The sequence below is a fragment of the Mytilus californianus genome, unplaced genomic scaffold (genome assembly GCF_021869535.1).
Source record: "Mytilus californianus isolate M0D057914Y unplaced genomic scaffold, xbMytCali1.0.p SCAF_4, whole genome shotgun sequence".
Lineage (NCBI taxonomy): Eukaryota > Metazoa > Mollusca > Bivalvia > Mytilida > Mytilidae > Mytilus > Mytilus californianus.
Genome location: NW_026262690.1, coordinates 17865927 through 17878573, shown reverse-complemented (window position 1 = coordinate 17878573; position 12647 = coordinate 17865927). Strand labels below are relative to the sequence as shown.

At 31.5% G+C, this 12647-nt stretch overlaps 1 protein-coding gene across 1 annotated transcript in view; it reads right to left on the bottom strand.

Moving 5' to 3' along the window:
- The window catches only part of LOC127737590 (uncharacterized), a 48085-nt gene that overhangs the window by 13289 nt on the left and 22149 nt on the right, over nt 1–12647 (bottom strand). The window contains exons 6-10 of the mRNA XM_052248421.1: nt 11203–11301; nt 9755–9829; nt 6846–6908; nt 3642–3707; nt 3299–3385 (exon numbers count right to left, since the gene is read on the bottom strand). Of these exons, the coding sequence (XP_052104381.1) occupies nt 3299–3385; nt 3642–3707; nt 6846–6908; nt 9755–9829; nt 11203–11301 (390 nt within the window). The remainder of the gene's footprint in view (nt 1–3298; nt 3386–3641; nt 3708–6845; nt 6909–9754; nt 9830–11202; nt 11302–12647) is intronic.

Here is a 12647-nt window from a genome sequence, read left to right as displayed (position 1 = left end):
AACCCTATATCAAGGAAATTCTAATAGAAAGCGTATCAAATATATTGAAAACTGTTTTAGATAGAATATTGCAATATGATATTTGTAAACAGTGAAAATCGAAAAAAAGAATATAAGGAACTTATTTTCTCCTTTCCATGCTTATCGCCTTTCAAAATTTTAATTCTGGTATCAATGATGAGTTTAATCACAACCACTGGGTCGATGCCACTGATGCATGAGGATTCTCCCCGAGAGTATCACCAGCCTAGTAGTCAGAACTTCTGTGTTGACATGAGTTATCATTGATATGGTCATAATAATTATAAATTAATTGTCTATAAAACTTTGAAATTTTCGAAATACTAAGGATTTTTTTTTACCCAAGGAATCGATTACTTTAGCTGTATTTGACAAAACATTTTGGAGTTTTTGGTCCTCTATGCTCTTCAACTAAGTAGTGTATTTGGCCTTTTTAACGTTTTTTAATCGAGCGTCACTGATGAGTCTTTTGTAGACGAAACGCGTGTTCTGTCGTACAAAATTTTAATCCTGGTATCTATGAGTTTATTCACAGAACAAAATAAAAAAGATGCAGAAAATTCTTGTCTTTATATTAGAAACAAGATTTTCACAAACATCCTTATAAAGAACGACACATAGCCGGGATGACTAGATTTTCAACTAATCATCTTTCTTTTAAAGTTCCCACTACCATTTTTCTACCATAAAATATAACCCTCATAAATATTGCGATGAGATAAATTCAAACAGCGATGCACATTTGATCTGCATTTCTCAAAAAACTAAAGATATACTTCAAAATCTCCAATCACAATCTCAAAATGAATTTAATTGATCTATCTAAGCTCTACACTACTATTCCTCAACTTCAATTACAAGTTACACCTTCTCCGTTCCGTTTGCTACAAAAATGCGAATAAAAGATACAAATTTATTATGTTAGGTAAAGAAAACGGACCACTCTGATTTCAATAACAAAAAAAAAAAAACCACTGAGGGTAATATTATTAAAATGCTGGACATTGTGATCGACAACAAATATGTTGCTTATGATAAATTGATATATTTCAACAGACAGTCGATATTGAAATGGGAACTAATTGTTCTTCCCCACTGGCTGACTCGTTTTTGACTCATATGAAGCAGAATTCATTCTGAAAGACATAACAAAAAATCGTCTTGCAAAGCTCTTTAAATTTCTCTTTCATATATATTGACGATGTCCGGTCACTCTATTGTCCACATTTTAGTGAGGGCTTTGATCTCATATATCCCAGTACACTTGAGTTTCAGGATATTACCAAAGCGTAACTGCATATTGTCAACTCACAATTCATCAGCAGTAACTTACCCTCTACGTCATCGTTTGGCGGTTACATATCCTAAATAACACGACACGCTTGGTATGTTTACACAATATAGACTCCATTAACAGGGATGTGTTCCTGACGCAAAAACTGCTCCAACAAAGATATGAGGAATACTGATTGAAATTGACACTACATAAGTTTTAAGGTCAGTACCACGAATCGCATTTCGGAACTCACTAGCCTAATTTGTTTGCGGTCTTAGATTTGTAGAAACAATTAAATCGTTTGATCTGTCAAACTATTAATTATGTCCTATTCTTGATTGTGACATTTTGACTTAGTATGGATTCTACTTGCAAATGGTGCATGCCTACCAGGAGACACTTACCTGATCTACACATGCGGTCTCACTTCTGGTGGAGTAAATGTGATTCCCTCCCCCTTTTTACCCTTATTTGCATCATAATGGATGAGATCTGAACATCGCTACAGAATTGTCGCCACTAATTAAAAATGGTCAAATAAAGTACAAAGTTGAAGGGCATTGAGGGCCAAAAATGCGTTTCTACAAATCAGATAACGAGATCTTGAAGTTCTTTATTTTCTACACAGCTGTTTCTTATTTTTATTTAGCGTAATTCCCAGAGAATTTTCGAAAAATTATGAGTCTGGTAATGGAGCCCTTACTCTATTGTTTAAAAAAATCAAACTGATAATTCTTTAGAATAATTCTTTTTGTCAGATTTGTTTCCGATTTCTCAGAATTCCTTGTCACATAGGGTATAAAACAATACAGAAAATCATGTTTTATTTAAGGGAAAAAAGAATTTTACAAGCTTATAAAAAACATACACATTTGTGTTTTAGGCTGCACTGTACAGATCCATCTTAGGCCTGATGTTTGCAATATTGAATTCTTTAACTGAATATACACAAATTTAGCGAATAATTATTTCACTATTTCCCTTCCACTTATAAATCAACAAACAAAATAAAATCATATTCTAACTTTTTTTAATATCTCGTAGCTTATGCCCCCTTAATTTACATAAAAGTTCAAATAAAGTGGATGTAAGCAATTATAGGCAACCGAACGGACTTCAACAAAGAGAAAACCCATACCGTATAGTCGGCTATAAAAGGCCCGGACATGAAAAGTATGAATCAATTCAATTATGAAAACTAACGGCCTAATTTATAACAAAACAATTAACGAAAAACAAATATGGCAGACATGAACCAACGGCAACCACTAAACTACAGGCTCCTGACTTGGGACAGGCAAATGAAGAATGTGGCGGGGTTAAACATGTTTGTGAGCGCTCATCCCTCCCCCTAACCTAGGATAGTGGTGTAACAGCCCAACATAAGAATAAACTATAAAAATCATTTGAAAAAGGCTAATGTCTATTTATCGGTTATCCGTTTTACTAGAAAATACGTTTCTGCAAATCACAGAACATGATCTTGAGGAACATTTCATTTTCTACCCAGCTGTTTCTTTTTTTTTATCTATCATTGATCCATATACCTGCGTGATTATAGACACAAGCGTCATTTCCAAAGAATTCTTGAAAAATTATGTGTCCGGTAATGGAGCCTGTAATCAATTGTTCAAAAAAATCAAACTGATAATTCTTTAGAATAACGCTTTTTGTCAGATTTGTTTCCGATTTCTCAGAATTCCATGTCACATAGGGTATAAAACAATACAGAAAATCATGTTTTATATAAGGGAAAGAGAATTTTACAAGCGTATAAAACATACATTGTTTTCAGGCTGCATTGTACAGATCCAGCTTAGGCCTGATGTTTGCAATATTGAATTCTTTAATTCTATTTAAAGGAATATTGAATATACACAAATATCGTACGATTTAATGAAAACAAGCACCCCTATCTATTAAAGCAAAGAACTACCTCTAGACTGTAACTTGAAAGTAAGATTTTATCAACAGAATTAAAATTAATAGATATGGTTTTACCTGATGGGGATTACTTTCCTCTTCATTTTCGTCATTGAGTCTGACATCGTTATTATCGTATGTAAAAGGAGAACGTGTATATATAACCTTTAACAGAAAACATAAACGGTTAAAAGTTGTCATAGCTGACATATACTTTCGAAATGTAAAACTCATCGCAAATAAAAAAAAAAGATAAAAGGCAATGCGATGTGTAGTTCGTAGCAAATTAATAATTTCACTTGTAAATTGAGCCATAAAGTTTTTTTTTTAGATAATTCAAAGGAAAACTCTTGAACAGTAAATGAGATAATGACGAAAATTGATAGTGAGATGAAATAAAAAGCTACAAAAATATACCCACTTCGTCAACACGGGGACGAAAAACCTGTGGCCACGTTCTACTATCGTGCAATGGAATATCTCTGGTCTGCAAAAAGAGTAAATTTAATTTGTATACAATTGTAATTTCAAAACTACAGTAATACATTTACTTTTGTGTGATAAAACAAAAGACAAATATACTTATCTCTATGAATTGATAAACAAAAGGCTCTCAGAAGCCTGAATATCTCACCTGGTCATAAAATTAACATTTATATTATCAGCAATAGAGGCAACAAAAACCAATATAGCCTTTCAAGAACAATAACCATAAAAAGAGTAGTTTTTACGATTTCTATCACGTTATTTCGTCTAGATCTTGTCTAACGTTTATCAGTTTCACTCTATCTAGATAATTTCTAAAATGTCTATATTTGGTGACAACTTGCCATTTAGAGGCAGTCACTCCTATTAGAATTTGTGCGAAACATGCAGTTATGCTAAACTATTGATAAATATATCTTATTTGATTTTCATTGCTGTTGAAATATCTCTATATCTAGAGTTATAAATGTCATATTTTCAATTTTGATTTTCATTCGGAAGAAAATAAATGAGAAAATGTAGAATATTTTATAACTGAAAAGTTTCAAAAATTTAGTTTCTAAGAAGTTTTTTAAACAGTTTCGAACATCATTGTAATTACTTGTGATTTCGGTCGTGTTAACTTTTTTCTTATTAATTTTCTTTAGCTTATTATTTGCTGTTTATAGTTTCTCTCTATCCATTGTAGACGCCTATGATTTATCAAAAACGACGAAATGGATAAGAACGTCAAAATTTTGCTTTTATATTTGTAGATCTTGTCTTGCTAATCAAAGTTTTCTTTATCTATAAAAGTTTTCAAGATTATATCCGAAAACTGCGAAATTGGCTTCATTAGATTAGGGAATTAATAAAAAAATAGGTTGTCCGATTTTTCTTAAAAGTTATTAATGTAGATATATATGGATATAAATTGATAAAATTGACCTATTGATTATCTTTGATCTTGACAATTTTCTCCAATTCTTGTAATTTTTAGATCAAATAAAATACAAGCAGTTTTTCCTCTGTGCTCTAGTTTAAAATATAAATATCGTGATCATGGTGTGCATTTGTATGGAATAAAATTGTCATCGTCTAAAGGAAATGCAATAATTATTCCTGCAAAATTTCACAGTTTTTGGTAATATGGTTTCAATGAAGATTTTTGAAAAAAAACTGTACGTTATTTTATTTGGCGGCATTTTGTCCAAGGTTATGATTGTCTTTCTGATATTGTTTTACATCTAACCCCCTTGTTTTATTAATTTTGTATTTACAATGTGTCATAGATCAAATTTATTCGTTCAGTGTATGTTCACTTGTTTTTGTTAATATGTCTTTTGATTGAGTTAAGCCATTGCAATTGATATTTCATAGTGTGTCTTTCTATGTTGTGATGTTACACTATTGTTTCAGGTGAGGGTGAAGGTTGGTGCCTATTAAAACGTTTAAACCCGCTGCATTTGTTTGCACCTGTCCTAAGTCAGGAACCTGATGTTCATTGGTTGTCGTTTGTTGATGTGGTTTATAAGTGTTTCTCGTTTCTCGTTTTTTATATAGATTAGACCGTTGGTTTTCCTGTTGGAATGGTTTTACACTAGTCATTTTGGGGCCCTTTACAGCTTACTGTTCGGTGGGAGCCAAGGCTCCGTGTTGAAGGCCGTACTTTGACATATAATGGTTCACTTTTACAAATTGTGACTTGGATGGAGAGTTGTCTCATTGGCACTCATACCACATCTTCCTATATCTATTTACGACGGGCATAAACACAAAAATAATCTACTGTTCTCATATTTGAAATTGTTATAATATTAACGGTTCAAATGATACTGAGTAAGATGCGCATTTTGATAACTAGTATCTCTTAAGTTATTCTCGGAGCCAAAATATTTGAAAGTTCAAAATCAAAGATCTGATTAAAAAACAAAATTAAGTTCTCGTAAAAATTAATATAACAAAAATACCGACTTCCAAGGAAAATTTATTTTTGAAAGTTCAAAATCAAAGATCTGAATAATAAACAAAATTAAGTTCTCGTAAAAATTAATATAATAAAAATTCCGACTTCCAAGGAAAATTTATTTTTGAAAGTTCAAAATCAAAGATCTGAATAATAAACAAAATTAAGTTCTCGTAAAAATTAATATAATAAAAATTCCGACTTCCAAGGAAAGTCGTTTATCAAAAGACAACATCAAAAGCTCAAACACATCAAAAGAATGGAAAACAACGGTAATATTCCTAACTAAGTACAGGCATTTCCTTAAGTCAACATTGTATTATAATCTTAATCACTATAACAACAAATAAACTATTTCAACAAAGAAACACAAAAATGGCATAAAGATACTCTATAGACAATGTACATGAGCAAAAATGAAAGACAAGATTACGAAAATAACCTTAGAACAATAACACAATGGCGGGATGTATAAATACCGAGCCATGCCAAAAGTATATTACAAAAAATTGAGTAAACAATAAAAATAAAGGTTAAAAATATACAAAGACAAAGAAAATTATAACACTTAAATAAGATGAAAAACAACGTCAGTACCTAGAATCTATACTTCAAGACCATAATGTATCATTTAAGAAGGCGGAGGAAGCAATGTTTGTTGTTTCTTTAATTTCTAGTTCTGGATGATATATTAATGGAACTCAATCAGAAAATTTTGGATTGTTAACGGAATGAACATCATCAATATATCTGAATGTGAAATTTAATGATCTGGCTTCTTTGATCTTTGAAGTGTCTGATGAAACTCCGACTAATATGAAAATTAGAAAAGATCGACAAGAAGAGTCGCACAGTTCGTTCCCATAGGATACTGATATCTGTGTAGCATGGTTTACCTTTTGTTAACTTTTAACAAAATATGTCGTATGGTATCCCAAAGCAATACATTTGTAGCGTATGGTACCATTTTTATATTGAAAGCATTGTGGATTATTTCTTTTAGACGGAGTTTCAATGATACATGGGGAATTATGGTAAACATGGTTGAAAAATCAAAAGTTTTGATAGCATTAACTTCAGAGAAAGATCGAGATTTAAAAAAGTTTTTTTGAATCCACATACGTGGTAAACAAATTTCCACATAAACTAACTATATTTAGAAGCTTTCTTTTATTTAGAGACTATGAAACGAACCTGTTGCTGTTGATGGAATCGCGTTTTACCCATATACATTCTGTTTTTGAAATTAGGATAATCCTGAAATAAGAAAGAATAACTCGTCAATAATTTCTAATTAATTAAGAAAATAATTGTGCATAAAATTTAAATTGAGAATGGAAACGGGGAATGTGTCATAGAGACAACAACCCGACCAAAGAGCAAAACACAACCCGAGGCCACCAATGGGTCTTCAACACAGCGAGAAAATCCCGCACACGGAGGCGGGCTTCAGCTGGCCCCTAAACAAAAAATGTGTACTAGTTCATCAAAAATGGACGTCACACTAAACTCCGAAACATATAAATAAACCAAAATTAAAAAAAAATAAACAAACCTAACAAAAGGCCAGAGGCTCCTGACTTGGGACAGGCTCATAAATGCGGCGGGGTTAAACATGTTGTGTGAGATCTCAACCCTCCCCCTATACCTCTAGTCAATGTAGAATAAACAAACAAACAGCAATACGCACAGTAAAACTCAGTTTAAAAGAAGTCCGAGTCCGATGTTAGAATAGGTAACAGAAAAAACTAAGCAAAATGACAATGATACACAAATTAACAAAGGACTACTAGCAATTTCTGACATGCCAGCTCCAGACCTCAATTAAACTGATTGAAAGATTATGTCTCCATCATATGAAAATAAAGCACAATCCCTCCCGTTAGGGGTTTAATATCATACCATCATAAAATATACGAGAATAACATACCGTATCATGCCATATACAGTCTTATTTATATTTGATTCTGACCTCAGGAAAGATTTGCTCATTTTGTGTCAGTTAAATGTGTTAAAACTACTAACCGTATTTAATCGCATATAATAGAATTGTTTAGCAATTCAATTTTTTTTCCCTGATTGTCATCCTTTAAACAACAATCGTAATGTTTATTTCCTTATTGTGATATTCAATAATGGAATCAGACATTATTATGACTTGAAATACTTCTTGGGAGCTTTAAATTTCACGTGATTTTTTTTACATCTTTTTTGGCATGATCTGAACCTATCTTCATTTCAAGGTTAGTTATGAAAACAAATGCCAGGACAGACGATATCTGCTGATATTATTGATTGATTGTTGGTTTCTTAACACTGATATTATTGATAATGACATCAAACAAATCCGTCGTTTAGTGATTCTTCTTGATATATAGGAACATAATAATATACGATGATGAATATAATTATGTAAGTTATAATGGAGAGTAACGAATCTTGTAATATACCAAAGTTATATTCGTTTTTTTAACCTCCTGTACATTTCTAGGAATATCAATGGCTTAAAACGAACACGTTGAGACCGTATTTATTTGTTCAGTGGGCGTGTTTTATTATAATACAAAGTTAGTAGTGGTGTTACATCCCGTTATTAAAACAACATGGCGTTGAAGAAAAATTTGAAACGTTTCGCCCAGACAACCTATGACGAATTTAATGATAAACGATTGAAAATGAATCTTAAGCTAACAAATTGTTATTGTTGGCTATTGTTTTCGTATATAACAACAGAAACAGATTCTTAATATTGAAGACTTGGTCATTTTGATAGGACAATAGTCGGTAAAATAAATTCGCTCAAAACCGATCCGATATGACTGCTCTCGTATAATTCGTGTTTGGTCACTAGCGCACTGTGTTTGCTCTCATCCCACATGAAATTTACTAACCTGTATATATAGTATTTTCACTAGCACACCGTGTAACTAATAATTTGTTTATTATATAAGAGTCTAGAAAACCACTTACCCCCAAATTTACGTAGTTACGGATGGTATAAAAACGGCGATGCCAAACACACAAAAACAAATCATAAACGTTTAAATATCTGTTCAACGATACTGATAAAAATAAGAAAATCGTATTGACAAATAGATCGGCGTAACAAATAATGTATATTTATTTTTGAATAATAAATACAAAAACACAAAGAATTGCAAAGTAATATCTGTTTGCACTATCTGCCTTAGTTTCGACTTGTTAGATTCACTTCTTCTACATCGATCAGAATTTTATATAAATATGGAATATGCCGTCGTGGAAAGACAAGAACTTGGGCAATGCCAAAATTTAATGGATAGAAATCAAACTAGAAGAAGTATACTTAACAACAAAATTATTTTCATTTACCTGTGTATAATATGACGCAGGTTTCTTCAAAAGTGATGATTTTCTATAAATTGTTTGAAATTTCACAGTGATATCATAATTTAACTTTGTTTAAACCTGTTTATTTACTTTTGACTTTAATTATTTATCCCTTGTAATTTTTTATTAACTGTGTATTTGCATTCAGGTGTCACAGGTCAAATTTATTCGTTCATTGTGTGTTAATTTACGTTTTTTGATTGAGTTAAACCTTCCAATTGATATTTTATAGTGTGTTTTTCTATGTTGTGATGTAATACTATTGTTTCAGAAAAGGGAGAAGGTTTGGTACCATTAAAACGTTTAATCCCGCTGCAAATGTTTGCACCTGTCTTAAGTCAGGAATCTGATTACAGTAGTTGTCGTCTGTTTATGTAGTTCATACGTGTTTCTCGTTTCTCGTTTTTATATAGATTAGACCGTTGGTTTTTCCGTTTGAATGGTTTTACACTAGTATTTTTTTGGGGCCCTTTATAGCTTGCTGTTCGGTGTGAGCCAATGCTCCGTGTTGAAGGCCGTACCTTGACCTATAATGGTTTACTTTTATAAATTGTAACTTGGATGGAGAGTTGTCTCATTGGCACTCATACCACATCTTCCTATATCTATTAAAAATAAAATGAGACATTCTTAGAAATGTGTAGTTTTTATTTCTACCGTGGCTTTTTGCGAATTCTTTTTTAATCATCCAAGTAAGTCACAAAAAAACATAAGATTGATCAAGCTTAACTCACGCTTTTGTTGGAAGGGACATGTATACCCGGCTGCAGCATAAACCTCTCTGTTGTCTCGTCAACGACATCGGAATTCTGGAAGATATTGAATACAACCAAGTTTAATGATTTATTTTATTATAATTTGCTTACGTTTTAAAGCATACTCCTCAAAAGTTATATGGAACGCAAAACTTATGGAATTGGTAATACATTATAAATATATATAATACATTATTGGACTAATTTATTCATTGACATCAACGAGTTTATTGTAAAAGTTGATTCGGAGATCTTTCAAACAGTGTAAGTGAGATTAATTACGAGGAACTGTTCAACTTGGGTTGAAATACTTAAAAGGAATATGAGTCTTTTGTAAATCTATAGCTTTCACAGGGGCCTTCAATTTTACCAAAAAAAAAACCCAGAAAAATTATGATCTTTTCTCTCTTAGATTTGCGTCTCGAAACGATGCACTATCTTTGAAAAAAAGGGGGGGGGGGAATCTAAAATGAAACCTCAAATTAAAAAAATTATGAGTATAACGGACAATAAGTGGCAGTATTTGGCGAAATTTAACCCATTGACCGTCATTATTTTCTTTTTAAGTCAAAAGTTCACAAAGTATATCATTAGATTTTATTAGTTATCACACTGGGTATGTAGTTCATTCTGTACAAATCACCTTCAATATGCTTGTTTGCTACGGTGTGTATATTTACATATAACATGCAGTCTGACAGCAAAACATTTTTACAACCTGAATATCTTATATAAAAAGGAGCGACATGATGCTACTGTTCTAATATAGTAATGTATATGATTTTGAAATAATTACATAAAATCAACAATTAATAATATACAAATAATATTCACAATTTAGAACATCTAAAGCGTCCAGCTTTTGACGGGTACGTGTTGCTAGGTCTTTAGTTTTCTATGTAGTGTCTGTCTTTTCGTCGTCTTTTGCTTTAGCCTTCTTTGTGAGTTTTGAATGTTTACATGGTAATTTTCTTTTATATTTATGTGCATTAGTACTCATCAAGAAATTCTTAAATACGGACAGTTTGTACTGAAGCCGAGTCCTGTATCTAAAAATTGAAGTTATTACCGTATTCTATTCAATTAAGTAGCTAAAAAACAATCATTTTACTAAAACGCGATTTTGTACAACCAATATGAATGTGAATAAACAATTTTAAACCAAAAACAGTTCTTATTTTTTTATTTGATTAATATACATGTATCTATTTCCCTGAATAAACTTTGAGTACATTGTAAAGTAACTTGAGTACATATAACCAGTGAAGACCAACATCATCGTTCTTTAACAATATTTATCCCTGAAACTAATAACAAACAGGGTATGTCAATGTGCTTTTTATTAAAAAATGATAGCAGTTCGCGCTCGTTTACTCATTCACTACTTTACAATCTCTCCCAATTTCGTTCAGGACAGTAATAACTACCGAATTTATGCTGGCCGTCGGGGTATTTATGTCCACAAAAGATCCACTATCTCCGATAAAAACAGGATTTGTATGCATTTGTCTTGCTTCATGTTCAGCCTATAACAAATGGTATTTTCTGTTGATAATATATACATTTGATTATTGTTATACTTTCCATTGAAGATAAAATTAAAATCGAACAATCACATTTTTTAAAAACTAAATGCAAGTGCTAGCAATATGTTGGCAGTATTTACCAAAATTAAATATAAGTACTAATCTAAATTCATATTCTTTAGATCGTCAAATATATACTAATTGTGAATACTTTTTTTTTAATTGATGAGGGTCCCAAATATTGATTTCATTTTGTTGATAAACAAAACTGTTTCAGATAGATGCAAGAAAGTAAACTAGAGCTAACTTTTGTCGTGATTTTCTTATTAAATATTAACATTTAAACCCATCATCCGAAAACATAGATTATTGTGTTAGTTGACATATTTCTTTTTTAAAACATACAATCTTAACTGAAGAAAAATTGCAAAAGATAGAGCGTTGAAATAGATAAGATATTTCAATATCTTTGTGGTTCTTCTGATTGCAACAAAACAACGTTTTTGGACTGATACATCGAAACCTTCCAATTTTTTAAAATTACAATATTGAAACCTTTAGAAAATTTAACTAAATAATAATGATTTAATCGAAAAAAATGAAAACAACACGTTATATAAATTTCATGCGTCCGAAGCGCTTTTCTGGATTTACCTTAATCAGGAACGCTCAAAGCCAAATATTTGAAAGCAATGGATTTATAAGAACCGAAACAATGGAAGAGCTATATGACCAACAATAACCTTATAAAATAGCCAAATCCATCTAAGACCTACTTTGCCTGAGGGAGTTGAAACCTTAGTTTCTTTATAATTTCAAAATTTATAAACGGACAATTTTAGAAAGGATTGTTATAAATCATATCAGTACCGAAGTACTGACTACTGAGCTGTTGATGACTTATGAAAAGGAACAACAAACATGACACCATTCCGTCCTAAAGAATATCATGCATTGTTAAATGACAACACTGACAACAGTTTATGTGGACATTAATATTTTATGTGGAAGACGTTGATCCACTCAATCTCTCTGATTTCGTTCATAGTCATGTGGATAAGGAAGATGTGGGTATACGTCAATGAAACAGCTACCAAACAGCAACGATAACCAAAACATATCTATACAGAGCAATATAGAGTTTCCAAAAACAGACAGGTGTTTATACATGTCTAACTCTTAATGAAAAGTCACGAATAAAGAAATTAGAACAATTTACCTAATATTTTCCGAAATCACTTCCGAAAGCCCGATTCTGTTTTAAAATTAAATTGAGTATACGAATTATTTCCCTTGTTGAGAAGTATACTGGTATAAATACTGGTTCGCTGCAGTACAGAACAATG